Raw genomic sequence first — 26,877 nt, 5'->3', positions numbered from 1 at the left:
TTTTCCTTTTAGTACATAATTATATATATTTATAATGACACACAAAAATATGATAACATCTTTATCCTTACGGTATAGACAGAGCCACCAATCTCAAACATTATTGATGATAGAATGCTAAAAGAAGAATTCCAAGTTTGCTTTTCCCTTGATTGACTTCTACGATCCGTACGGGAAGAGAAGCAGCTGGCACACATTATGTTTTTTCTTTGCTACCAGACCAGCATCTTACCGACCCTTGCGGGGTAGACAGAACAGTTTTGAAAAGACTGAAAGCCCAATTTTAGCTATATGGCTAATTGAAATAATTAATGTAAACAGATATACAGGTTGCTACATTATCGCGTAAAAAAAAGAAATCCACATTTATATGACTATCCCTTAGTTGCTTTTTACGACATTCATTGACATGTGCCGAGAACCACACGTATTTTAGAATAACTAACGTACACCTAAAAAGTGCCGATAAATTAATTCTAATCTCGCTTCGCTCTATATATTAAAAAGCTATTCTATCTGTACGATATGCAATGATTATTATGCAAGCAGAGTTGCGGGCGACGGCTAGACCATAAATCTTTGATGGAACAGTCCAGATTTCTGATATTATTAACGGATAAATACTGTAGTAGTCTAGTCTAGATATCATACTTTTAGACTTCTTTTGCACAAAAATAAACGAATGCCCTTACCTAATGTATGTAGAATTTCACGTATAGGTCTGTTAGTAGATCTTATAAACATACATACATACATAAAATCACGCCTTATTTCCTGGAGGGGTAGGAACGGGAAGACGCCATCTTAAGTGCTTAGGTAGATAGTTTGTAGCTTATAACATTATGACTAATACAAATATATTGGACTATTCTCTTAGTCGCCTTTAACGACATCCATGGCAAAAACATCAAGTATAAACATAGGTATATATGTACATATAATCACGTCTATATTCCTAACGAGGTTCACAGGGTCAACAGTTTCGAAAAAAAATGAAATATACGTCCGGAGAAACTTCGTATTTTATAATATGACAAGTTGTGCCCGCGACTTCGTCCGCGTGGAATAGTTATTTTGGGCATCATTGCAGCCCTCAAAGATGAATAATTTTCCCCATTTTTTCACATTCTCCATTATTTCTTCGCTCCTTATAGTTGCAGCGAGATATTAAATAGCCTAAAGCCTTCTTCCATAAATGGTCTATTCAACACAAAGAGAATTTTTCAATTCGAACCAGTAGGTAGTTCCTGAGATTAGCGCGTTTAAATAAACAAACTCTTCAGCTTTATAATATTAGTATACTCGTAGATTCGAGTGCTAAAAATGTCCCTTGTAAATAGTTAAGCGGTCAATTACCTTTCCCAGACAGTAGAAGACAAATTGTGAATAAAATTTTTCCTCCACTCACGTACAAAGGCGTAGGTGTCCGTAACAGCGTTAATTAACCATTAGAACTGTTCTCGGATATAGTTAAAAGATCGTGTGTTGAATGATTCCTTCGAGATGAATTTTTTGACGGCCTCTATGGCGCAGCGGTAGTACGCTTGTCTGTGACACCGGAGGTCCCGGGTTCGAATCCCAGCGAGGGCATGATGAGAAAAGATTTTTTTTCTGATTGGCCTGGGTCTTGGATGTTTATCTACGAGTATATAAGTATTTATTATAAAATATAGTATCGTTGAGTTAGTATCTCGTAACACAAGTCTCAAACTTACTTCGAGGCTAACTGTGTAATATGTAATATACATACATACATATAATCACATCTATATCCCTTGCGGGGTAGACAGAGCCAACAGTCCTGAGCGGACTGATAGGCCACGTTCAGCTATTTGGCTTAATGATAGAACTGAGATGTAATATATTTATAATATTTATTTCAAAGACTGTAGAATAGGACCACACCATTTTTCCCATGGATGTCGTAAAAGGCCACTGAAGGAATAGGCAAATTCATATAGTGCAGCTATGGTTAAGGTTAGGATTTTTCTTGGAAATTGTTAAAAGAACGTGTGCTTGTGATTGTCGGTACTTTAGAATAGGACCACTTCATTGTCTTATGGATCACGTACAAGGCCACTAAGGGAATAGGCGCATTCTTCTATTCAGTCTGTCTATCTAGTCTGTTAGCGTTTTTCCAGAATTTTCCAAACTGCTTTTTCGTATGATTTTGAGCAATTATATCAAGTTTTATCTGTTTTTCATTATCTTGACAGAACTTTAGTTTAGCCGTAAATGATTTTCTTCATTCACACATTTTAAATAAATATATCCCTTTTACCATACATTAACCAAGTTTTATACCAATACCGAACCTCCGTGCCGTGTGGTTCCCGGCACCAATACAAAAAAAAATAGGACCATTTCATCTCTTTCCCATGGATGTCGTAGAAGGCGACTAAGGGCTTACAAACTTGGGATTCTTTTTTAGGCGATGGGCTAGCAACCTGTCACTATTTGAATCTCAATTCTATCATTAAGCCAAATAGCTGAACGTGACCATTCAGTCTTTTCAAGACTGGTGGCTCTGTCTACCCCGCAAGGGATATAGACGTGACCATATGTATGTATGTACCGAGCGTCCGTATGAGCGCCACTAACATGTTCATTCCAACCAGGTACGTACATTAAACACATTAAACAAATATACAAACACATGAAACAAATGTAAACATGTTCTGTAGCAAAGTAAATACATAGTTTGTGTCATCTACGTCTGTTTCTGCGCATATTGTTAAAGTCAGTCAAGCAAAGGAATAAACTTGCAATTCATAATTTTAGCCGGCAGTCTAGCAAGGCAGTTAAAAGGTCTTTTAGTGTTCTCTATAAGATAGTGGTGATCAACAAAATCAGTGATGAATTTCAAATGACTTATGTGTTATGGAAGAGTTGAATAAAAATTTATGCAACTCATACATAATAATAGACTACGTGCTCGTATTTAAGATACTCGTATATCTACAAACAAAAGAGTAGTAAATCACAGTCACAGTTCACAGTGTAAACTTCTTCTAAAATGATCCGTACAATAGTGTTCTTGGTTTGTGCTCTTGGTATTGACGCGGCTAGAATATTATTTGTTATTCCTACATCATCAATAAGCCATCAGCTACCGATTCGACCTTTAACACAAGAATTAGCAAAAAGAGGTCACAACGTTGTAGTTATTACCACAGATCCTATATATCCAAAAGGAAGTGCTCCGGTTAATTTTACTGAAATAGATTTGCATGAAATATCTTACAAAATCTGGAGAGAAAAAGTTTTGATAGCAACAACGTCCAAAGGCAGTTCCGATGACTTGGAACACCAAATTACTTTGATCTACAATCTGTTTACAGATATTTTTGAAGTGCAAATGGAGACTGCAGAAATAAAAACCCTCATAAAGGATAAAACAAAGAAATTCGATTTAATCTTTCTCGAAGCTTTATCAAGACCAGCCTTACTATTTTCACACATATACAAAGTGCCGGTGATTTTAATCAGTTCGTTTCTTTCTATGTATAATAATTTAGAGGTGTTGGGTGCTCCATCGCACCGAATTTTATACCCAGAAGTAACTCGTCAAAAAATTAATAATATCTCACAATGGGAGAAAGCGAAAGAAATTTATATGCAACATAAACTAGAAAAGATAATCAATGATGCTGAAGTTAAACAAAATGCTGTGATAAAAAAAGTTCTTGGACCAGATGCGCCGACGATTGATATGTTGTATAATGATGTAGATATGTTATTCCTGAATGGTCATCGGATCTCGGACTCTAACAGGCCAGTCCCACCAAGTGTTGTATATTTGGGAGGAATCCATAAAAATCCTCGTAAGGATCTACCTAAGGTAAGTTTTTTATACATGTAATTTTTATTTATGCCAAATTTTCAATTGATAAGGCAAAAGTTATTATGAGAAAAACAGTCACAACTTATCCAAATAACAAAATTATTCTAAAGAAAATACATAATCTAGATTTTGTTGATACTACTACATTCTAAGGAATAACATTCGATTCAAATTTGAAATAGCGTGCTCACATTTAGAAAATTTCTGAAGTATACGCTATTCGTCGTATTAGGCATTTGATGGATGTGGTGACTGCAATAAGCTTGTATACTTACCACCATATAATCACGTCCATATCACCTGCGGGGTAGACAAAGCCAATAATCTTGAAAAGACTGAAAGGCCATCTTCAACTGTTTGACGTAATGATAGAATTGAGATTCAAATAGTGACAGGTTGCTAGCTAGTTTATAAGCATATCCCTCAATTGACTTTTATGATATCCATGAAAAAAGATGGAGTGATCTTATTCTTTTTTCTATTGTTTCCGGCACCAAAATATATAAGGCTTATCTTGTATATTTTAGTTATTTTTATAATGACGTATGGTTTGTATTGGGCACAGCCACAGACATGCAAACCATTTTTATTCTATAATTTCTATAAAAAAGGGCAATTCGAATTCACTGCCGTCATAAAAAATAATTCATTTAGAAAACTTTCCCAATACGACAATATCAATTATGTAAGAAGCATTATGACTCTTTGAAAAAAGTAGGTGAATGTCCTGGTATATCTCTGTGGGACAATTATAAGTTGTGGGTCCTAGCGTATCGGTTGGCCAAGTTTGAAATCATTTCTAAATAATTGCATACGATTTTATAATAAAATATTAAAAATATATATATATTTTTCACCTTGTAAAACCTATACTTAAACCTAAATTTATTTTAACCTATAGGAGTACTCCTCCCCTTTTCTCTTTAGTAAACTTGGTCACTTTAAATTAGCTTGCACAATATTTTACATAATAACATAGAGACTGGTAAAATATTGAGGAATAATAGTTATGGAAGCTAAATCATAAGTAACATATTATGTTTTTATGACATATGATATAGGCAGGAAAAGTTTAGTTCAGCCCAGACAATAGAACACCTGTAAACCGTCGTTATATAAGACGTGTGTAATACATACATATATACATACATATGATCACGTCTATATCCCTTGCGGGGTAGACGTGTGTAATATTTGATCAATTATCAGTTCTCAGTCATAATTAAAGTAAAAGAATATTATAGTGATGATTCGTGCAATACTGCTCTTAATGTGTGTGTTTGGAACAGAAGCGAAAAGAATATTGATCGTGATTCCTACACCATCATTAAGTCATCAGTTGCCAATTCGACCATTGACAACAGAACTAGCAAAGCAAGATCATGGGATTGTTGTTATCACAACAGATCCTATGTATTCTAAAGATGATGTTCCAGCTAACTTCAATGAAATAGATTTACATAATGTCTTATAAAATTTGGAGAGACGAAGTTTTAATAGCAATTGTCGTGTGGTTCACGGCACCAATTAAAAAAAAGAATTGGACCACTCCACCTCATTCCCATGGATGTCGTAAAAGGCGTCCAAGGGAAAGGCTTTAAAACTTGGGATTCATCTTTAAGGCGATGGGCTAGCAACCCGTCACTATTTGAATCTCAAATCTATCATTAAGCCAAACAGCTGAACGTCTTTTCAGGCCTATCAGTCTTTTCAAGACTGTTGGCCCTGTCTACTAGGATCACTCCATTGTCCCACGGATGTCGTGAAAAGCCACTAAGGGAATAGGTGCATTCATCTATTCAACCGATGCAGGGTTAAGTTCACATTAATTCACATGAAAAAAAGTGAAACTTAGGAAAAGTACCGTGTAGTACTCGGCACTTGACAATACCACTCCATCCATTTCCCACCGTTATCGTAACAGGCGACTGAGGGCAAGGCACATTCATCTAGTGTTGGTATACAGTCATGTCATCGCTAGGAAGTATGACACGTGTAGCTTCTACTATGATCCCATATTATGGATTAAAGATTACTCTGCAAAAGTTGCGAAGGGCAGACGGGAGTCGTAACATAACATATAATTACGAACCAACAGTCATCAAACGATACGTTCAGAAAGGTCACGTTCAAAAGAATTGAGATTCAAATAGTGATAGATGGCTAGCCAATCGCCTAAAAGAGAATTCCAAGTATATATGCCTATCCTTTAGTCGCATTTTGCGACATCCATGGGAAAAAGATGGAGAGGTCCTACGAGTATTCTTTTTTCTATTGGTGCCGGGAACCACACGGCAGATGGGTGTCGTTTTGGCATCTACAGAGGTGTAATATTGTTAATAGGCTTAACGCTATGAAGAAAAAAACAACAGACCACAGAAATCAAATATTTATAAAACAACATAAATTACAACCTAAATTAAATAAAACAAACTTAGAGACGAACTGCAATACTTTATAATGTATTAACAAGCTACTACGAGTACTACAAACAAATGACATATCATTTTGTAATTATCATAATTGTTAGTCAATTCCCTTGTAATGTAATTTGGGGTAATTTAAATAAGCGTAGGTTAGATTCATAGACTTAAGAGTTATATAAGACGGTAGAAATGCCATATTTGTAATCTAAAGTATAAGAATGTTATGTTACTGTCCTACATCGCACACAGTTTTCTGTACAGTTCCAAAACCGACTAAAAAACTTAGAATTGAGATGATTTATCTTTCTATAATTATACGGCCTCTGTGGCGCAGCTGTAGTACGCTTGTCTGTGACACCGGAGTTCCCGGGTTTGAATCCCGGCCAGGTCAAGATGAGTAAAGAACTTTTTCTGATTGGCCTGGATCTTGAATGTTTATCTATAATAAGTATTTAGTATAAAATATAGTATCGTTGAAATATTAAAATAGATAAACATCCAAGACCCAAAGTGTTCTTTTTCCATCATGATCTACTTGAATCTATCAAAAATTCCCAGGTTCGATACCTGGGACTTTTTGGTTCAGAGGCGAGAATACGATAATTGTGTTAAACAGTCCATTCAAAATCTCACAAATTTTATCAAAAGGTTAACAAATTCAGTGATGTATTTAAAAATGACTTATGTGATACGGAAGGGTCAAATAAAAATTTATGCAACTCATACATGATAATAGACATACTTGTATATAAGATGTATCTACAAACAAAAACAGTAGTAGATCACAGTCATAGATCACAGTGTAAACATGTCTTTTAAAATGATCCGTATAATAGTGTTCTTGGTTTGTGCTCTTGGTATTGACGCGGCTAAAATATTATTTGTTATTCCTACACCATCAATAAGCCATCAGCTACCGATTCGACCTTTAACACAAGAACTAGCAAAAAGAGGACACAACGTTGTAGTTATTACCACAGATCCTATATATCCAAAAGGAAGTGCTCCGTTTAATTTTACTGAAATAGATTTGCATGAAATATCTTACAAAATCTGGAGAGAAAAAGTTTTGATAGCAACAACGTCCAAAGGCAGTTCCGATGATTTGGAACACCAAATTACTTTGATGTACAATCTGCTTACAGATATTTTTGAAGTGCAAATGGAAACTGCTGAAGTAAAAACCCTCATAAAGGATAAAACAAAGAAATTCGATTTAATCTTTCTCGAAGCTTTATCAAGACCAGCCTTACTATTTTCACACATATACAAAGTGCCGGTGATTTTAATCAGTTCGTTTCTTTCTACGTATAATAATTTAGATGTGTTGGGTGCTCCATCGCACCGAATTTTATACCCAGAAATAACTCGTCAAAAAATTAATAATATCTCACAATGGGAGAAAGCGAAAGAAATGTATATGCAACATAAACTAGAAAAGATAATCAATGATGCTGAAGTTAAACAAAACGCTGTGATAAAAAAAGTTCTTGGACGAGATGCGCCGACGATTGATATGTTGTATAATAATGTAGATATGTTATTTCTGAATAGCCATCCGATATGGGATTCTAACAGACCAGTCCCACCAAGTGTTGTATATTTGGGAGGAATCCATAAAAATCCTCGTAAGGATCTACCTAAGGTAAGTTTTTTATACATGTAATTTTAATTTATGGCAAATTTTTAATTCATAAGGCAAATGTTATTTTGAGAAAAGCTTTTTTAAATAAAAAAAATATTTTATAGAAAATATGATTAGGGCATAATCAAGATATTGTTGATACTACTACATTTTAAGGAATAACATTCGATTCAAATTTGAAATGGCGTGCTCATATTTCAAAACTTTCTAAAAAGCCTAGTATTGCAGAATACGCTATTTGTCGTATTAAGCATTTGATGGATTTGGTGATTGAAGTAAGCGGGTATATTTACAAACATATAATCATGCCTATATCCCTTGCAGGGTAGATAAACCCAACAGTCTTGAAAAGACTGATAAGCCATGTTCAACTATTTGGCGTAATGATAAAATTGATATTCAAATAGTTTTCATAATGTCGTATGGTTTATATGACGTCTGCTTTGGAGTACAGCAGAAGACATGCAAACCATTTTTATTCTACAAAAAAGATCAATTTGAGCTCTCAAGCACTAAGTCTATTTTAAAAAAGTAGGTGAATGTACTAGTTAATCTTTGTGGAACAATTATTTACTAAGTTGTTGGTCCTAGCGTATCGGCTGGCTGAGCTTGAAATCATTTATGATTTATTTTATAAGATATTAAAAAACATGTGTCAGAGAAGTCTCCGCTTTAGTAAATTTGATCACTTAAAATTAACACAAAGCTAAACATATGTTTATGCCCAATATTTCACACAATAACATAATAAAAAGCGAAAAAGCGAGCAGCGGACGTCGCGTGCGCCGTTCTAGGGGGTAGATAAGGATTCCATAAAAAAATATTTGTTGCGAGCAATCTTTAAGTGTCCTTTGTAAATTTCATAATATTTGTAAATATTATGTAAGAAATTCTAACTAAACAAGCGGGTAATGTTGAGATCCAAAACTAACTATGTATAAGTGTACTTTTATCTACATAGATAAGATGTAAGTATTTCATTCATAATGTTTTCGACCAGCCAGTGTTAATATAAAAGATGAGGAAAATCTACTCAGTATAGTATTACATGCCAAAGGCTCATACATTATTAACATGTTACGTTCACTAGTGATTTTAAACTGTGTTTTTGGACTCAATGCATCAAGGATATTATTCGTGATTCCTACACCATCAATAAGCCATCAAGTGCCGATCAGACCTTTATCTCAAGAATTAGCAAGACGTGGACATGATGTTGTTGTAATAACAACAGATCCTATATACCCTAAAGGTGGTGCTCCAGCAAATTTCACAGAAATAGATGTACATGATGTATCTTACAACATTTGGAGAGATCTTGTGCTGAATGCAGAAACTTCAAATGGAAGCGCTGATAAAGCCGAATATCAGCTAACTATATTTTCCGATATCATAGCAGACGTTCTAGAAGCACAAATGGAAACTGATGAAGTAAAAAATTTAATTAATGGCAACACGCGCTTCGATTTAATATTCACTGAATCTTTATCAAAACCGGTTTTATTATTTTCTCATATTTACAAAGTGCCTGTGATACAGATAAGTACATTTCCCGCCTTTTATAATAACTTACAAGTAATTGGTGCTGAAATTCATCCAATTTTGTACCCTGAAACATTTAGACGAAAAATTAATAACTTAACATTATGGGACAAGATGAGAGAAATTTATATAATATACAGATTCCATAAGATAATTGATAATGCTGAGGAAAAACAACATGCTGTAGTAAGGAAGGTTCTAGGAGAAGATGCGCCTACGTTCGAAGAATTAGCTGAGAATGTGCATATGTTGTTCTTGAACGCTCATCCTTTGTGGGACTCGAACAGGCCTGTACCGCCCGGTGTTGTTTACTTGGGAGGAATTCACAAGAATCCATCGAAAAAATTACCCGAGGTATGTCTTATTGTATACTAGTTGTTGCCCGCAACTCCGTTTGCGTATTATTGGAAATACAAACGTTGAGGTTATTAAATTTACTCAAATTCACCAATATAAATTCCAACGAAATTTGGCATTACATAGGATATAATTTGGATAACAGTTTAAAAATACTATATGAAATTTATGTTGACAGCAAATATTGAATAATCTTAGTACTAATATTATAAAGGAAAAAAGATTCTTACTTTGTTTGTTACGAATAAACTTAAAAACTAATGAACCGATATAGCATCTGGTTCCGTACATATTGCAGAGTAGCTGGTCTCTTTGATTTCCACATCACATGATCCAGATCATCCATTGTTTTTTTCGCCAAAAGAAAATGCTCATCAGGCTGAACAAGTCTTCTGTTAAGACGTCTTTTCAATATCCTATAGTTTAGCTGAGCTGTTATGGTTCGACATCAGCTGTTCCGGTTTCCAAAATTAATTACACCCTATACATTGGCCAGGCAAGAGAGATTTTCAGTATTTCGTTCAGTAGTTTCAGTTCAGTAGTTCCGGAGTTTAACGTGTACAAACAAACAGATAGATTTTATTTTTCAAATTCATGCTCAGTTACTATTTCTTCATAATATTTTTTTTTAAATCTACTCAATGTACAGACAATTTTTTTTACTATTTTATTTCATGTATTGATTATTAGTTCAAATATTTGTCATTGCGCAATAGATAAGGATAATGTTTTGATAGAGATATAATATCAGTATAATATTCTTTCGTAAGCAAAGCTACTAACTGCTAGATAGTACAATTTGCTAACTCAGCTACATGTTCTTAATAATTGTGCTTTTATCTTTTCAGTATTTACCTAAAAGATAATATTTTTGTTAGAAGCATTTAGTCTCTCTCAAAAAAGTAGGTGAATGTATTAGTAAATCTTTGCGGGACCATTATAAATTGTTAGTTTTAACGCATGGGCTGGCTAAGGATGAAATCATTTATGATTAATTGAATAAAATTAAATTATATATTACCAAAAAAGTTATATTTTAAGCGCATTAAGTAAAATATGAACTTATAACATTAAATCTAAATTTTACCATGAAGGCGTCTGGCTGAGTGGTGAAATTCTTCTTCTCATACCTTGTCCATTCGTTATTTCATTTTCGGCAGTACATTAACGTTCTTCGTAAATATTTAACGTTTCGTGGAAATGAACTTTAAATACGTCGTTAAAAAATATTCATACATATATACATATGGTCACGTCTATATCCCTTGCGGGGTAGACAAAGCCAATAGTCTTGAAAAGACTGAATGGCCACGTTCAGCTATTTGGCTTAATGATAGAATTGGATTCAAATAGTGACAGGTTGCTAGCCCATCGACTAAAAAAGAATCCAAGGTGTGTAAAAGCCTATCCCTTAGTTGCCTTTCACGACATCCATGGGAAAGAGATGGAGTGGTCCTATTCTTTTTTGTATTGGTGCCGGTTAAAAAATATTCAGATTATATAATCATTTAATTCATCTAACAACACTAATTCTTATTAAATGCTTTAAGCAATATAATGTAATTTAGTGACCCAAATGTTTTATTATTAATTTTATATTAATGATAATTATTTGTAATCAGTAACGTAGAACGGATCGTAACTTCATTACAGTGATCGATAAATGTTATCACCACGTTATTACTGTCAATTATCGAATCGATCGATTTTAATCGCTTAAAAATTCAATGTAAAATGTTAAGTGTTTAAGCAACAAACATTGAAGGTAAAATCGATAGGTACATATAAAAAAACAGTAAAAATATTTTGTCTGCACATTTAGTATTTTTGACTGAAATGGAAAGAGGGACACTTCAATGAGTAATAGAAAGAAAAATATATTTTTTAAATTTCTTGTCTGCCTGTGTATCTGTATGTATGATCACGATTATCTCCGAAAGTACTGAACCGATAATAATATTTTTTTTTTTAATTTTTTGTCTGTCTCTATCTGACAACTCGAAATTTACGCGGACGAAGTCGCGGGCAACAGCTAGTTCATAATACTTTTGTAATTAAAGGTTAACGATATAAATACTTTAAATTAAAATATGTTAAAATATTAAAATTTATATTTGTATAAATTAATTTAATAAGGAATTGTCGTAAGACATCGCATTAGTAACTTAATAGTACAACAAATAATGAGCTGTTCAAATTAAAATAAATGATATCACGAAGTTCCCACAACACCTCCACAATATATTTGATAGACGTGGGCCGTCTACCAAATATATGGAGGCCTCCTACAACTCTTAATGTGTTTTAAATTTCATCCTTATAGGTATTTTATTTCTCTTAAAGCCCGTCTCAAAATTTGACTGATATACTTTATAGTACTTAATACCTATATCAATTATTTTTTCCTTGCTTCAAATGTGATATGGTCTCCTGCCTTGTATTTTATTTATATTTTTTTATGTGGTCAGTGGCAGTAAGAAAGATAAATCTATGATATAGTTTAGTAGTTATAATTAGATTTAAGTGATGTGACGTCAATAAGTGATACCTTGTATCCAATCCTACTACTATTATAAAGGCGAAAGTTTGTATGGATGTATGGATGTTTGTTACTCTTTCACGCAAAAACTACTGAACCGATTACCATGAAATTTGGTATGTAGGTAGCTGAAGACCCAGAATAACACATAGGCTACTTTTTATCCCAGAGTTCCCGCGGGATTGATAGGGTTTCCATGCGGACGAAGTCGCGGGCGGCCTCTAGTTTTGAAAATAAATCTATTCTATTCTATTCTAGTTTCGCTTTGAAGCTTGGAAGGAAAAAGAAAATCTATATATCAAATTATTTAACATAATTTAAATATTCATCACAGCACAATTAATAGATAAAGAAATATGACCTGCCTCCGTAGCATAGGCACGCGCGACGCCGATTATATCGCGCGAAAAACTATTGCTCTCCCGTTTCACGTCATATCTGCGCAACCGCTTCACCTTTGCTTGTCCTGTCGATACTCCATGCAGGTCTCATCGTAGGACCATGCTTAAATTCCCTACGCATCGTACGGCCACTTTCTCCAACTCCTTCTCTGTCCGTGCTGTTAGATTGTGGAACTCACTGCCTCCCGAGATACGTGACTCTAAATCACTGTCCCAATTTAAAAAATTAATAAAAAATTATTACCTTTCCAAGCTTTGCTAATTTGGTATATATTGTACATATTTTATGTAAGTTTATTATTTTGTATTTATATATGTATTTTATTATATTTTATATATGTACTTATTTGTTTATGTATGTCTATTATTAGTTGTGTGAGTGGAGTACACGCCTGTCACCCTTTCCATCATGTTTCCTATCTCGGGTCTGCTGGAAGAGATTTCTTTTGAAATAAGCAAATAACCTTTGTAATTTTGTTTCTTGTGTTTATCAGTCTCGATGTTTTCTGTGTACATAAATTAGTAAATAAATAAATAAATAAATAAAATAAAAAAAAGCGAAACAGCGATATTTTTTTGCGCGAATTAAAAGCGCCGCGCGTGCCATAATACGGGGCAGATAAGGATACCATAAACAATCTTCTTGTTGCGAGCAAGCTTTAATTTAAGTGTCCTTTGTAAATTTCATAATATATGTAAATATTATGTAAGAAAGTCTAACCAAATAATCGGATAAATTTGAGAGCCAAAACTAATTATGTATAAGAGTTATTTTATCTACATAGATAAGATGTTTGTAAGTATTTCATTCATAATGTTTTCGAGTGTTAATATAAAAGATGAGGCAAATCTACTCAGTATAGTATTACATGTCAAAGGCTCATACATTATTAACATGTTACGTTCACTTGTGATTTTAAACTGTGTGTTTGGACTCAATGCATCAAGAATATTATTCGTGATTCCAACACCATCAATAAGCCATCAAGTGCCGATCAGACCTTTATCTCAAGAATTAGCAAGACGTGGACATGATGTTGTTGTAATAACAACAGATCCTATATACCCTAAAGGTGGTGCTCCAGCAAATTTCACAGAAATAGATGTACATGATGTATCTTACAACATTTGGAGAGATCTTGTGTTGAATGCAGAAACTGCAAGTGGAAGCGCTGATAAAGCCGAATATCAGATAACTATATTTTCTGATATCATAGCAGACGTTCTAGAAGCCCAAATGGAAACTGATGAAGTAAAAAATTTAATTAATGGCAACACACACTTCGATTTAATATTCACTGAATCTTTATCAAAACCGGCTTTATTATTTTCTCATATTTTCAAAGTACCTGTGATTCAGATAAGTACGTTCCCCGCTATTTATAATAATTTACAAGTTATCGGTGCTGAAAGTCATCCAATTTTGTACCCTGAAACATTTAGTCAAAAAACGAATAATTTAACATTATGGGACAAGATGAGAGAAATTTATAAAATATACAGATTTCATAAGATAATTGATAATGCTGAGGAAAAACAACATGCTGTTGTAAGGAAGGTTCTAGGAGAAGATGCGCCTACGTTCGAAGAATTAGCTGAGAATGTGCATATGTTGTTCTTGAACGCTCATCCTTTGTGGGACTCGAACAGGCCGGTACCGCCCGGTGTTGTTTACTTGGGAGGAATTCACAAGAATCCATCGAAAAAATTACCCGAGGTATGTCTTATTGTGTATTAATTAATAGTTCGAATATTTGTCATTGCGTAAAATCTGATAAGGATAACATTTTGAAATAGATTCAATATCTATCTATCGTCAGCAAAGCTACTGACTATTACTAAATACTATTTGTTAATTCAGCTATTTGTTCTTAATTGTTCTATTGTCTTATAGCATGTATATCATTTATTAGTGATATTGGTTCTTTATAAATAAATATATATCAGAAGGTCTAAACAAATTGCCCACTTGATTCTACTAGCAATCGATGATGTGAAGCAACTTTTGACTTAAAAAGTAAAAAAACACAATTTATGAGTTCACATGAAGTCCAGTCCAAGTCCTCATTAACATGAATAAAAAACCTAGCCGCCGCACATTTCCTTGTCTGTCGTAGGAACCTTGAAGATAACATAAGCCCTTGATTTAAGAGATAACGCTAAAATGACGGAGGTCGATCAGATAATCGTGATATTTTTACATTTCTATCACGCTAAAAATACAGAATTTTTAAAACAAAGAATCCGTCTAAATTTAGTTATCGTTTCAAACACAGCTGAACAAAATGGATGTGTTTTGACTAATTTTTTACGACTGTAATGCTTGCTTGCTTAACGGAAGTCACTTGTAATATACTTTTAATATAAAGTAAATTATATAAGAAAATGATCATTCTTCTCTTACGCGATGACCTTGCAACCTATATAAATCATTCTGGAATACAGCTTAACGTGGCTTTTTAGTTTTTTCGAGACTGTTGGCTCTGTTTAGCCCGTGAGGAATAAAAACGTTATTATATGTACGCAAGGAAAGCTGAACAATCAAACATTAAATTCTCTCGCACTCGTTGTCGTCACGTCGTTATATCGGCAGTCGCACAAAAAATGTGCTAATTATAATCGTCGGACATATCGCGTTTAGAGACGGTATTCAGTGTTGCTACGATAAGTCAGTAATGACACTATCTTTTGCGAGCATGCTGTCTCACATTACGTAACCTTTAAATAGTGCGAGCTACAATTTATGTATTTCATAATATTTGTAAATATTGTGTAAAAACTTAAAAAACGGACAGTTTAATATAAAAGATGCGGAAATCCACTCTTATTACTAGTACTTATCTAAGGCTCAAATTTTAAACATGTTACGTTTTCTAGTGATTTTGAACTGTGTTTTTGGACTACATGCATCAAGGATATTATTCGTGATTCCTTCACCATCGATTAGTCATCAAGTGCCGATCAGACCTTTATCTCAAGAACTAGCAAGACGTGGACATGATGTTGTTGTTATAACAACAGACCCCATATACCCAGAAGGTGGTGCTCCAGCAAATTTTACAGAAATAGATTTGCATGATATTTCTTACAAAATTTGGAGAGAAGCAGTTTTGAACGCAGACGTTACAAGTGGAAGCGCTGATAATTCTTTACATCAAATAACTGTGTTTTGGGATATTCAAACACAAGTTTTTCAAGCGCAAATGGAAACAAATGAAGTTAAAAATTTTATAAAAGGCAACAGGCGCTTCGATTTAATATTTACTGAATCTGTGTCAAAACCGTCTTTATTATTTTCTCATATTTACAAAGTGCCTGTAATTCAAATAAGTTCGTTTCCTGCTATCTATGATAATTTACAAGTGATTGGTGCTGCAGTTCATCCAATTTTGTATCCTGAAACATTTAGTCAAAAACTCAATAACTTAACATCATGGGAGAGGCTGAGAGAAATTTATATGATATACAGATTTCATAAGATACTAGATGATGCTGAGGTAAAACAACATTCTATAGTAAGGAAGGTTCTGGGTGAAGACGCGCCTACGTTCAAAGAATTAACTGAAAATGTGCATATGTTGTTCTTGAATGTTCATCCTTTTTGGGATTCCAACAGGCCTGTACCACCTGGTGTGGTTTACTTGGGAGGAATTCATAAGAATCCAATAAAATTATTACCAGAGGTATGTTTTTTTCTAAACTATATATAAATAGTGTGTTCGTTAGAAATCTTTCAGAAAAGTAGAACAAAAATATAGAAGTTTATCTCTAATTGTTGTTGTACTAAATATTTATGATGTATCATTATTATTATTTTTAATGTAGTAGGAACTTATTGTATTTACTTTTCAGTGATAATGCAAACTGATTATATACAATGGTTAAATTGACAAATATCGTAATAATTAGTAGCCTTACTAATATTATTAATGCGAAAGTCTGTCTGTTCTGGTTTAAATTAAAGCTAAATCGCTGTACCAATTCGAATTAAATTGGGTTTGCATATGGAATAGACTTTCGGGAGTAACTTAGGCTACTTTTTTTCGGGAATGTTCCACGGGAGTGAAGCCCCGCGTAAAAGCTAGTATTATCTCAATTCAATTCAATAAAAACTAGTCGGTTCCAAATTGTAAATTTGGTGTTCCGAATTTACAATTTGGTGACGTGTTCATTGACATGTTGAAACATGCAAAGAAGATTAACATCATACTCGTATCTATAAATTGATAATTAATAAAGCGACCTATCTTTGTACTAGGTATTCAGAGTAGGATAACTATATAAAATGTGAGCGTGTGGTCGTCAGTTAGTAATCATCGTAAAGATCTTATAAGTAGTTGTCTTTAACCATGTTTCGATTAATAGTGATTATAAGTTGTGTGTTTGTGATCGAAGCAGCAAGAATACTTTTTGTTATTCCTACTCCATCAATAAGTCACCAACTACCAATTCGCCCATTGTCTCAAGAATTAGCAAAAAGGGGCCATAATGTAGTAGTTATTACCACAGACCCTATTTTTACTAAAGAAGAAGCCCAAAATAATTTCACAGAAATTGACTTACATGATCTATCTTATACACTGTGGAAGGAAAAATTTATAAATGCTAAACATTCAGGAAGTGTAAATGATTTGGAATCTCAAATTTCAGTGATATATAATCTCACAACATACATATTTGAAATGCAAATGGAGGCGGAAAATGTTAAAACTTTAATCAATGACAGAAAACAGAAATTCGATTTGATATTTCTAGAGGCGTGCGCTAGACCTGCGATATTATTTTCTCATATTTATAAAGTACCGGTTATTTTGATCAGTTCATTTGGTCCTATATATAATAACTTAGAAGTGGTTGGTGCATATGATCATAGTATTTTATTTCCTGAAATGACACGTCAAAAAATCAATAATATCACAGATTATGAGAAGCTAAAAGAAATGTATAATGAATATAAATTGCACAAAATAATTGATAATGCCGAAGCGCTGCAATACGCTGTAATCAAAAGGGTATTGGGTGTAAATGCGCCGTCTCTAAGCGAGTTGTATGACAATGTAGATATGTTATTTTTGAATGCCCATCCTATATGGGATTCTAATAGACCTGTTCCACCAAGCGTTGTGTATTTAGGGGGCATTCATAAGACTCCACGTAAAGATTTACCTAAGGTAAGTGATATTAACGTATTCATATTATAAATCACAGTATTTGCGTTAATGAAAAATAAAATATGAATATGAGTGTTGATCCTAACTAATGGTCTTACGATAAGGGACAATATCATGACTTTCAAATCATCAAACTTTCAGTTTCCAGTAATCGAAGTTGCAATTCTTACCCAGAGCCATGGACATTCCAAAGAAATCGCTTTTTTTATTAACTTTACTAATTTCTGCTGGGTCTTGGTCCTAGGTTGACATAGGACTTCACAGAGACCAAATACAATTTAGACATACAATATAAAACGGCTTTTTTCTATTACGGACTAGACATATTGAAATTAAGATTCAGATGATCACAAGTTACTAATTTATAAAATTATCTACTATAAAATTAATAATAATTAATCCACTGTTGATTGATTCGAATTTAACTATAGTATACGTTCCTTTACCTTATTATAAGTGATGATAGTGCAATCGTTTAAGACCAAAGACAAGTTATCTTATTACATCACTCGTATATTCATTTACTCTTTTAAGAATTTGACTAATCTGCGTTGAAATACCTTCTTCCTCCTTATGATATTAGTGTAGAAATTAATGCTAGTGGTGTATGGACATCACGAAAAATATATTGAAGAGTAATTTTGGAAATTCCCAAGAGATTGGAATCATCTTTCGAGCGTCCCTGGTTCAAATCTTTTATCTAATCTAAAAATTCATTTCTGTATCATTTCTTACCTAGGTTTATCATCGATTATGAAGTACTTAATTTTCCAATTATGAATCAGCAAACTAGAACATGTCTTCGCTGCTCGGTGTCTCCAATCCAAGTGAATCTCAATCACTTCGTTATTCGAACGAAGGCAAAGAACGAATGAATGTCACAAACTGAAGCATAGACTCGCAAGAGAACGCCGATACTGTTTGCTCTCTAAGTTTTCTAGATCGTCTTAGTTCCAAATTTACTAGGCAGCATGTATAATACTGTATATTAAGCAATAGCATTGTTTAGTTAGATTTTAATTACATAATTCTCGAACTTAAGAAATCGGATTAAATAGTCTTATATTATTCAGAACTATATATATACGAGTATTTCGAACTTAATAAAAAGTGGCCATTTAATTTCTATTTTTTTTTAAATTCTACTATTGCTTAATTGGCCCCAATTTTTTTTTCTTTAATCTAAATATATGATATTTTCACGACATAAAAAAACTTTTCACGATCATCTTGGATAACGATGACGCCGCAATTATAGTGCAAAATCACAGGTTATCACAGATAGCGAAACATACTTAAATAATATTACGACATCGCCTTCATATCGTTGATCACTTAATAATAGACGCGCTTCTAACTTCTGCTATTATCCATTAATTACATCTAATTTTAGTAATTTATCTCAAAATTCTTATCTGCTCTACACAGATAGCATATTAAAGACAATCACAACTCATTAAGTATAAGATAACTGTGCTACTATAAAACGTTAGTTGAATCGGATCCAATGGTAGTACACATTCAAGGTCCCAAACATCAAATATGTTCCGTCTCGTAGTGTTGTTAATTTGTGTATTAAGTATTAAAGCAGCAAGAATATTAGTAGTTATCCCTACGCCATCAATAAGTCATCAAGTGCCAATACGACCTCTGACTCAAGAACTAGCAAAACGGGGGCATGATGTAGTTGTTATAACAACAGATCCTATCTTTTCTAAAAGTACAGCTCCAGCAAACTTCACAGAAATTGATTTGCACGAAATATCTTACAAACTTTGGAGAGAAAAAGTGTTGACAAAAGCAATGACAAGCGGTAACCCAAACGATATGGAATATCAAATTGATATGATGAGCAATCTCTTAATAGACATATTCGAAGTTCAAATGGAAACTGAAGAAGTTAAAACTCTGATTAATGATAAAAAACGTAAATTTGATTTAATATTTACCGAATCTGTTTCGAGACCCGCGCTTTTGTTTTCTCATGTTTTTAAAGCACCAGTGATTCAAATTAGTTCGTTTCTTTCTTTCTATAATAATTTAGAAGTGATAGGTGGACACGTTCATAGAATTTTGTATCCCGAAATAACTCGTCAGAAAATCAATAACATAACGATTTGGGAAAAGATAAGTGAAATGTATAAGCAATTCAAACTTGATAGGGTAATTGATCGTTGTGAAGTAAGACAGAATGCTGTGATTAAAAAAGTGTTAGGACCAGATGCGCCTACGCTTAGCGAGCTGTATAATAATGTCGATATGTTATTTTTGAATGCTTATCCCATATGGGACTCTAACAGGCCAGTGCCACCTAGTGTCATTTATTTAGGAGGGATTCATAAGATGCCGCAAAAAGCTTTACCAAAGGTACGAATTTAATAATTTATTTTACAATTATTTTAAGCAATTTTATTTAAGAGCATGCATATTTTTTTTCTTTGTTCTTATTCAACGGTAACCTAATTGTAAATTGTATGACTTATAAATGTACGTATGTCTTAATTTTTTACCAATGCATCATTTCTAAGACGCTCAATATCTTACTCATATCTTTCTTCTTTTGAATTAATGAGATATTAATATTCTTATTTTGATTTCTACGTAAGTTAATAAAAATGAAACTGACTTGTTTTTTCTAAAATCAGTATAGTTATTAAACAAGGTAGATCTTAAAATGAATACTCCAATAACATAAATGTTATAGGTATTTTTATTTTAAGTTTAGTATTCATTACTGATGTCTAGTAGTAATCTGAATATACGGCGATATTTTGGGTTAAATTTCCGATCGGGTTCAAGATGGAAATCTTCTTTATTATTATGTATCTTGAGCGGTGTTCGCCTATAAGTACTTATGAAAAAATATTTAGTTAGTAATGCTATAATACAAATTACGAACTGTCATTGGAATAAATAAAAAATCTTCGTTAATTATTCGTGTATGTATCTAAGGTTATATATATTTTTTAAACCATCTTAATTATAGTTATTATAAATTTAATATTTCATATGAACACTGAACATTTTCAAAACTAAAATTATGCCGGCTCTGTGCTTACTTTACCTGCATGTTGTCTAGCCACAGTAATATTGATTGCCTTGTGAATACTTGTAAGACTTAGAAGATGCTAATTGACTCTAGTTTATGTCCTAAGGCTGGCAAGTCTAACCGGCTTCGCTATGATTCGCGTTGTATTAGTATTAATATTTATTGTAAGAATAGAAACGGCTAAAATATTGGCCATTTTTCCAACTCCATCAATAAGCCACCAAGTGGTTTTTAGACCTTTGATACAAGAATTAGCAAAACGTGGACATCAAGTGACAGTTATAACCACAGACCCAGTATTTCCCAAAGAAGGAACGCTAAATAATTTTACAGAAATTGATATACATGATGTATCGTATAAAATTTGGAGGGAAACGTTTTTGCAAGCAACGATCACTAGTGGTAATACAGATGATATTATAAACCAAATGTACGTGGCTTTTGATCTCTTAACTGATCTGTTTGAAATACAAATGAACATCGATGAAGTTAAAAGTGTTGTGAACGATAAAGCATACGATCTGTTAATTTTGGAGGGAATAGCAAAGCCAGCTTTAGCATTATCGCATATATATAAAGTGCCTGTGATACAGTTTAGCTCTTTGGTTCCAGTTTATAATAATCTGCAGACTCTTGGTGCGCCTGCCCATCGTCTGCTAAATCCGGAATTAATTCGGCAGAAAATACATAATTTGACAATGTGGGATAAAATTAAAGAATTGTACACACAATTCAGATTTGAAAACATTATTGATAAGTTAGAAATACATCAAGATTCTGTAATCAAAAGAATTTTTGGTGCTGATATTCCACCTCTTAAAGAACTTTACAATAATATAGACATGTTGTTCGTGAATTGTCATCCTCTATGGGATTCAAACAGAGCTGTTCCGCCCAGTTTAGTTTATTTAGGAGGAATTCACAAGAATCCGCATAAAGATTTACCTAAGGTTGTATTCATAGATATATTAACAAATAAAAACAATTTTTGGTGACTAGTAAAAAAATATCAAGTTTAATGTTTACTCTTAATGACATCGAATGACTAAAATAAAAATATTACTGCGGCATAAAATATATTAGCTCTTTGTTTAAACCTAAAATTTTTAGTTTATTCTAGTTGTTTTTTGAGCAAGCCTCAGTTACAACAAGGAAAGCATTTACCCATTTTTAAACTTTTTACAAATAAGTCGTAATCAAAAACTCAAAATTAGTGCATTTGTAGGTACCATTTTTGACAGCAAATTCACGGATTCTTTTCTCTCTTTACAGGACCTGAAAGCCTACTTAGATTCTTCTAAACATGGCGTCATTTACATCAGCTACGGAACCAACGTCAGCCCTTCGGCCCTTCCAGCAGAGAAGATCCAGATGTTGGCGAGAGTTTTCTCTCGCTTGCCATACGATGTTTTGTGGAAGTGGGATAAGGATGAGCTGCCTGGAAAACCAAAAAATGTGAAGATTTCGAAATGGCTGCCACAGTCGGATCTTTTGAGTAAGTTATAATTTAATTTAATCAATTAAACGATGATTCTATACTGACTAGCTAGTTATGTGGTTTGAGAAAAATTGGACTTAGATCCATGTTATATTCAGATTGTAATATTTACGTAGTTAGCTGGCAGATTTTAGACCCTTGAAGCATAATGGCTGAAAGTGTATTCAAAAAGCCCGAAAAGAGGAAATGGCACGAATATATTGTTCACACGATAATAACTGTTATAAGACTTAGTGATTAAAGCAAATACTTAGACATATTTGAACAAAAAAATCAAATGATTGACAAATCATAATCACATCACAAGTTTCCAAAAAAATCTGGTTGCTCATTTGCAAAAAAATCTAATTCACATAACTACCAAAAACAAAATAAAAATTAAACAATACTCTAAACACAAACATTTCCAGGTTATTTCAGCAAATAGCAATTTCCTTTACAATCATCATTCATCTGTAGGTAATTTAAGAGTCATTACGAGTACGACGAGATAAATGTCGTGACGTACAGTCATACATTACTACAGATAAAATAAACGATAGACTGTATGTTTTGGCAAGTCATGTTTTATGATAGCACTTGTGTAATGTATTATTATTATAAGATCACTTATGTATCATTCGATGGGCACGCTACTAATAAGTGATATGATATGAACGTGCATTTTTAATTCGTCTGGAGTGTAGACAAATGATAAAATTGGACGATAATTAATGTCCGTGACATTTGAAACAAAGATAATAAAAGAATAATAAAAGTCGTTTGTCACTGATTGACTGATAACAATGAAAAAACGAAAGATATAAGCGTAGGAAATTGAAATTTGGCACATGCATAGGTTCTTAAGGGAAGCGTAAATAACCACCTGGACGGGAATAGGGATAAAGACAACGTCTTAAATCAATATAAATTAGATAATAACGTAATAGAATAAACCTAACTAAAAACATTAGGTAAAAACTGTGTGGTTCCCGGCGCCTATAGAAATAAGAATAGGATCATCATCTCTTTTCCATGGATGTCTCAAAAGGCGACTAAGGTAACAGCGACTAAAGGTGACTAATAGGCTATAAGATAAGTAACGTAGATAAGATTTGTATTTTTATTTGTAATGAATAAACTGGAAAACTACTTCATGGATTTTGAGGAAAATTAAAAAAGTTTTAGAATAAATCTTCAGTGGAGTCATAGGCTACTTTTTACTTTAAATTAGACATAAATTAAGAAATAAGTTAGTTTTACAACAACTAAAACGTTGGCGAAATAAATGCATAACATAATAAACAAGACAAAATTGTCCCATATATATTTCTTTTTGATTCTAATGATGAAATTGACAATTGTATTACAGGACATCCAAAATTGAAGGTGTTTATAACACAAGGCGGTCTCCAGTCTACAGATGAAGCTATTGATGCTGGAGTACCTCTCATAGGAATGCCAATGTTAGGAGACCAGTGGTTCAATGTGGAGAATTATGTCAAACATGGCATAGGTGTGAGACTCGATATGGACACGCTGACTGAAGAGAAGTTCCAGAATGCTATCGAAAAAGTTATTAATGATCAAAGGTTTGTTATCTAGTTTTTTTTTAAGCTACAAGTGATGGGATACTTATTAAATGATATTGTCTTCATGTTATTGATCAAACACTGATTGACTGACATAAAAACGCACATCCCTAGAGATTTGAAATTTGGCATATAGTTAAGTTCCATAAAATTATGTAGTCAAACAACTAAGACAACATCCACGGAATTTAATTATTTTTTTAGTTTTTGGTGTCTATTATATTGTTTTAAGATAAAAACAAGATCCAGGGCCAATCAAAAGTTCGTTTCTAATCATGACTACCGAGGATCGAAACTGAGATGTGTGGTTCGAAAGCAGGAATAAACCACTGCACCAAAGAGGCTTCTTTATTTGTGTACAAAATAAAGTTATTTCTGAATCTGAATCAATTCCATCCTAAAGCCGTCTTGCTTAACATGGCCCTAGAGTCTTGTAACTGTTGGCTCTTTCTACTCCACAAGACATAATATAAGCGTGTTAATGTAAAAAGTAAGTAAATAACAGTAGCAAACAAGGGAAAACTAACGGATTGATCTTATCTTTTTCGTAATCTGAAAGTAATATACTTAGGGGTTCGCTCAGGGCGTTAATTTGGTAAACCCTTTCTGGATTTAAACTGAACTTGGGTGGATTAAGATCTTCTGTGTAACTTCATCAATCAGTTTTTTATTAAATTTTCTACTGTCTAATATATATGTTTTTACATACTGAGTAAAACGGGCAATAGAAAAGACTGAAACGCCATGCTCGGCTGAATGGTTTTATAATGAAATTGAGATTCAGACAGAGTGGATTGCTAGCCCATCGCCTAAAAGTAAAAATTATTTCTGACTTTTCACTATGTGTATCATTGTAAGTCACACACAATTATACTACGCCATTTCTCAAAGAGATAGGCTGACAACATCTTCCTCGGCATACCTAGTTCCTCCATAATTATTTTCATGTAAATTCGTCGGTTGAGAAAACTCTTCATCTGACGTAAAGGTGAACTATCGAACACCAACAATGGCTCCAATCTTCCAGATATACGAGTCGAATTATGAGAGATGCGCTGCTCTCGCGTTTGCTCTCAAACAACCCTTTCTTGACTCCCTACAAAACACTTTAGTATCCCTTTAGTTCTGATGTAAAGGTAAAATATGAAGCTTAAAATTAACAACAGCACAATTTATTCCAGCTACCGCCAAAACATCATCAAGCTTCGTGACCTTATCAATGACCAGCCCCAGAGTCCACTAGAACGCGCCGTGTGGTGGACGGAACATATCCTAAGACACGGCGGAGGCCGCCACTTGAGATCACCAGCAGCTAATATATCATGGACACAATACTACGAAGTAGAATTAATAACCTATTTACTGGCTGGCCTACTGCTAGTCTTAGTAATTTTTGCAACTGTGATAATTTACACTGTGCGATTTGTTTCACAGATAATTAATAGTAACTCTAAATTAAAAAGTAAAGAATTGTAATATAGTTAATTATTTTGTATTTTTAATTTATATAAATACTTGTTCAGACATAAGTGGCAAATACCACCTTGTACCAATAAGACAATTATAAGTTTTTATTGTTTTTTTTTTTATATTTTTCAAATAAGAATTTCTATTGGTGCCGTGTGGCTCCCCGCACCAATAGAAAAAATAATAGGACCACTCCATCTCTCTCCCATGAATGTTGTAAAAGGCGACTAAGGGGTAGGTTTATAAACTTGGGATTCTTCTTTTGGGCGATGGGCTGGTAACCTGTCACTATTTGAATCTCAATTCTATCTTAAAGCCAAATAGCTGAACGTGGCCTATCAATCTTTACAAGGCTGCTGGCTCTGTCTACCCCGCAAAATATATAAACGTGATTATATGTATGTATTTATGTATCTAAGAAAGGAATCTATTAATATCTCTCTTCCTCCTGTATTTCAGTCCCGGTTGAATTCTCACTACTCTAGTGAGGAGCTCGGGACATGCCTTTGACCACGGATTCTGAATCTAAACCAGATACAAAGTGACTCTCATCTTACATCTTCAGCGGTTTTGTTGTTACAAAATTATTATAATTATCCGTTATAAAAAAAAACCTTTTATTTTTGTATAGTACTCTGCAGTTCTATATAATGCGTTGAAGCGGGTAGTTGATATTGAAGTCAATCTAATTCAAATCAAGCCCACAAGTTAGATTTGCCTGATTTGATCACCTCCAAACTCCCTGATTATCATGTAAACCATAATTAATTGGTATATTATCAAACAGAGAGCTGTAATTAGTATTTGAAAGCGGCAGTACTGAACATTGAATATAACGTTAGAAGCGTACATTAATTAAAAAAATAAATCTGTAATAGTTATAAGTCGGCCATAGTGCATTTTTTCTTTTTTCCTCTCGACCTCGAAGTAAGTTCAGCATAAGTTGTGTTAAAAGATACCAACACAACGATACTGTAATTTATAATAAATACTTATACAGATAAATATCATGAACCAGGCCGATCATAAAAAGTTTGTTTCTCATCATGCCCTAACTTGGATTCGAACATGGGACCTACTGTGCTACAGATAAGCGCACTACTGCTTCGCCACAGAGGCCGCACATAAAAACATATTTTTAACTTTCAGACATTGATCTTTCAAATAGATAGATAGACTTCTCATTTTTCTATCAACAAATTAATGGAATTCGAATTTTCTTTAAGTAAGGAAAATTTATTTATTTCAACAATAACATTATTAACTTAAAAATTTCTTAATTAATGCTTTGTGGAAGTTTCTGCCAAATAAAACTTTGGACCAAAACTGAGATTTCAAAATATTAGCAGCGTATTTTGGTTTTTAAT

At 33.3% G+C, this 26,877-nt stretch overlaps 2 protein-coding genes across 7 annotated transcripts; both read left to right on the top strand.

The window, feature by feature from the left end:
* The first annotated feature begins 7,045 nt into the window (after positions 1–7,045).
* Positions 7,046–25,615, top strand: LOC106131997 (UDP-glycosyltransferase UGT5). 6 transcript variants are annotated; one of them, XM_013331282.2, is made up of 4 exons: positions 7,046–7,915; positions 22,247–22,469; positions 23,824–24,043; positions 25,225–25,615. In XM_013331282.2, the coding sequence occupies exons 1-4, from the start codon at positions 7,079–7,081 to the stop codon at positions 25,517–25,519; spliced, it is 1,575 nt and encodes a 524-aa protein (XP_013186736.2). In that variant the 5' UTR covers positions 7,046–7,078; the 3' UTR covers positions 25,520–25,615. The 6 variants fall into 6 exon arrangements, with proteins under 6 accessions (XP_013186736.2, XP_013186740.2, XP_013186735.2 ...); XM_013331286.2 differs by lacking the exon at positions 7,046–7,915 and adding an exon at positions 8,946–9,811; XM_013331281.2 differs by lacking the exon at positions 7,046–7,915 and adding an exon at positions 13,312–14,471.
* Positions 20,552–22,240, top strand: LOC132903412 (UDP-glucosyltransferase 2-like). Its single transcript, XM_060951698.1, has one exon. It carries the CDS (start codon positions 21,106–21,108, stop codon positions 21,967–21,969), a length of 864 nt encoding a protein of 287 aa, XP_060807681.1. The 5' UTR covers positions 20,552–21,105; the 3' UTR covers positions 21,970–22,240.
* Positions 25,616–26,877: the final 1,262 nt, after the last annotated feature.

The sequence above is a fragment of the Amyelois transitella genome, chromosome 26, assembly GCF_032362555.1.
Source record: "Amyelois transitella isolate CPQ chromosome 26, ilAmyTran1.1, whole genome shotgun sequence".
Classification (NCBI taxonomy): Eukaryota; Metazoa; Arthropoda; class Insecta; order Lepidoptera; family Pyralidae; genus Amyelois; species Amyelois transitella.
This window is presented reverse-complemented; position numbering and strand designations above follow the sequence as displayed.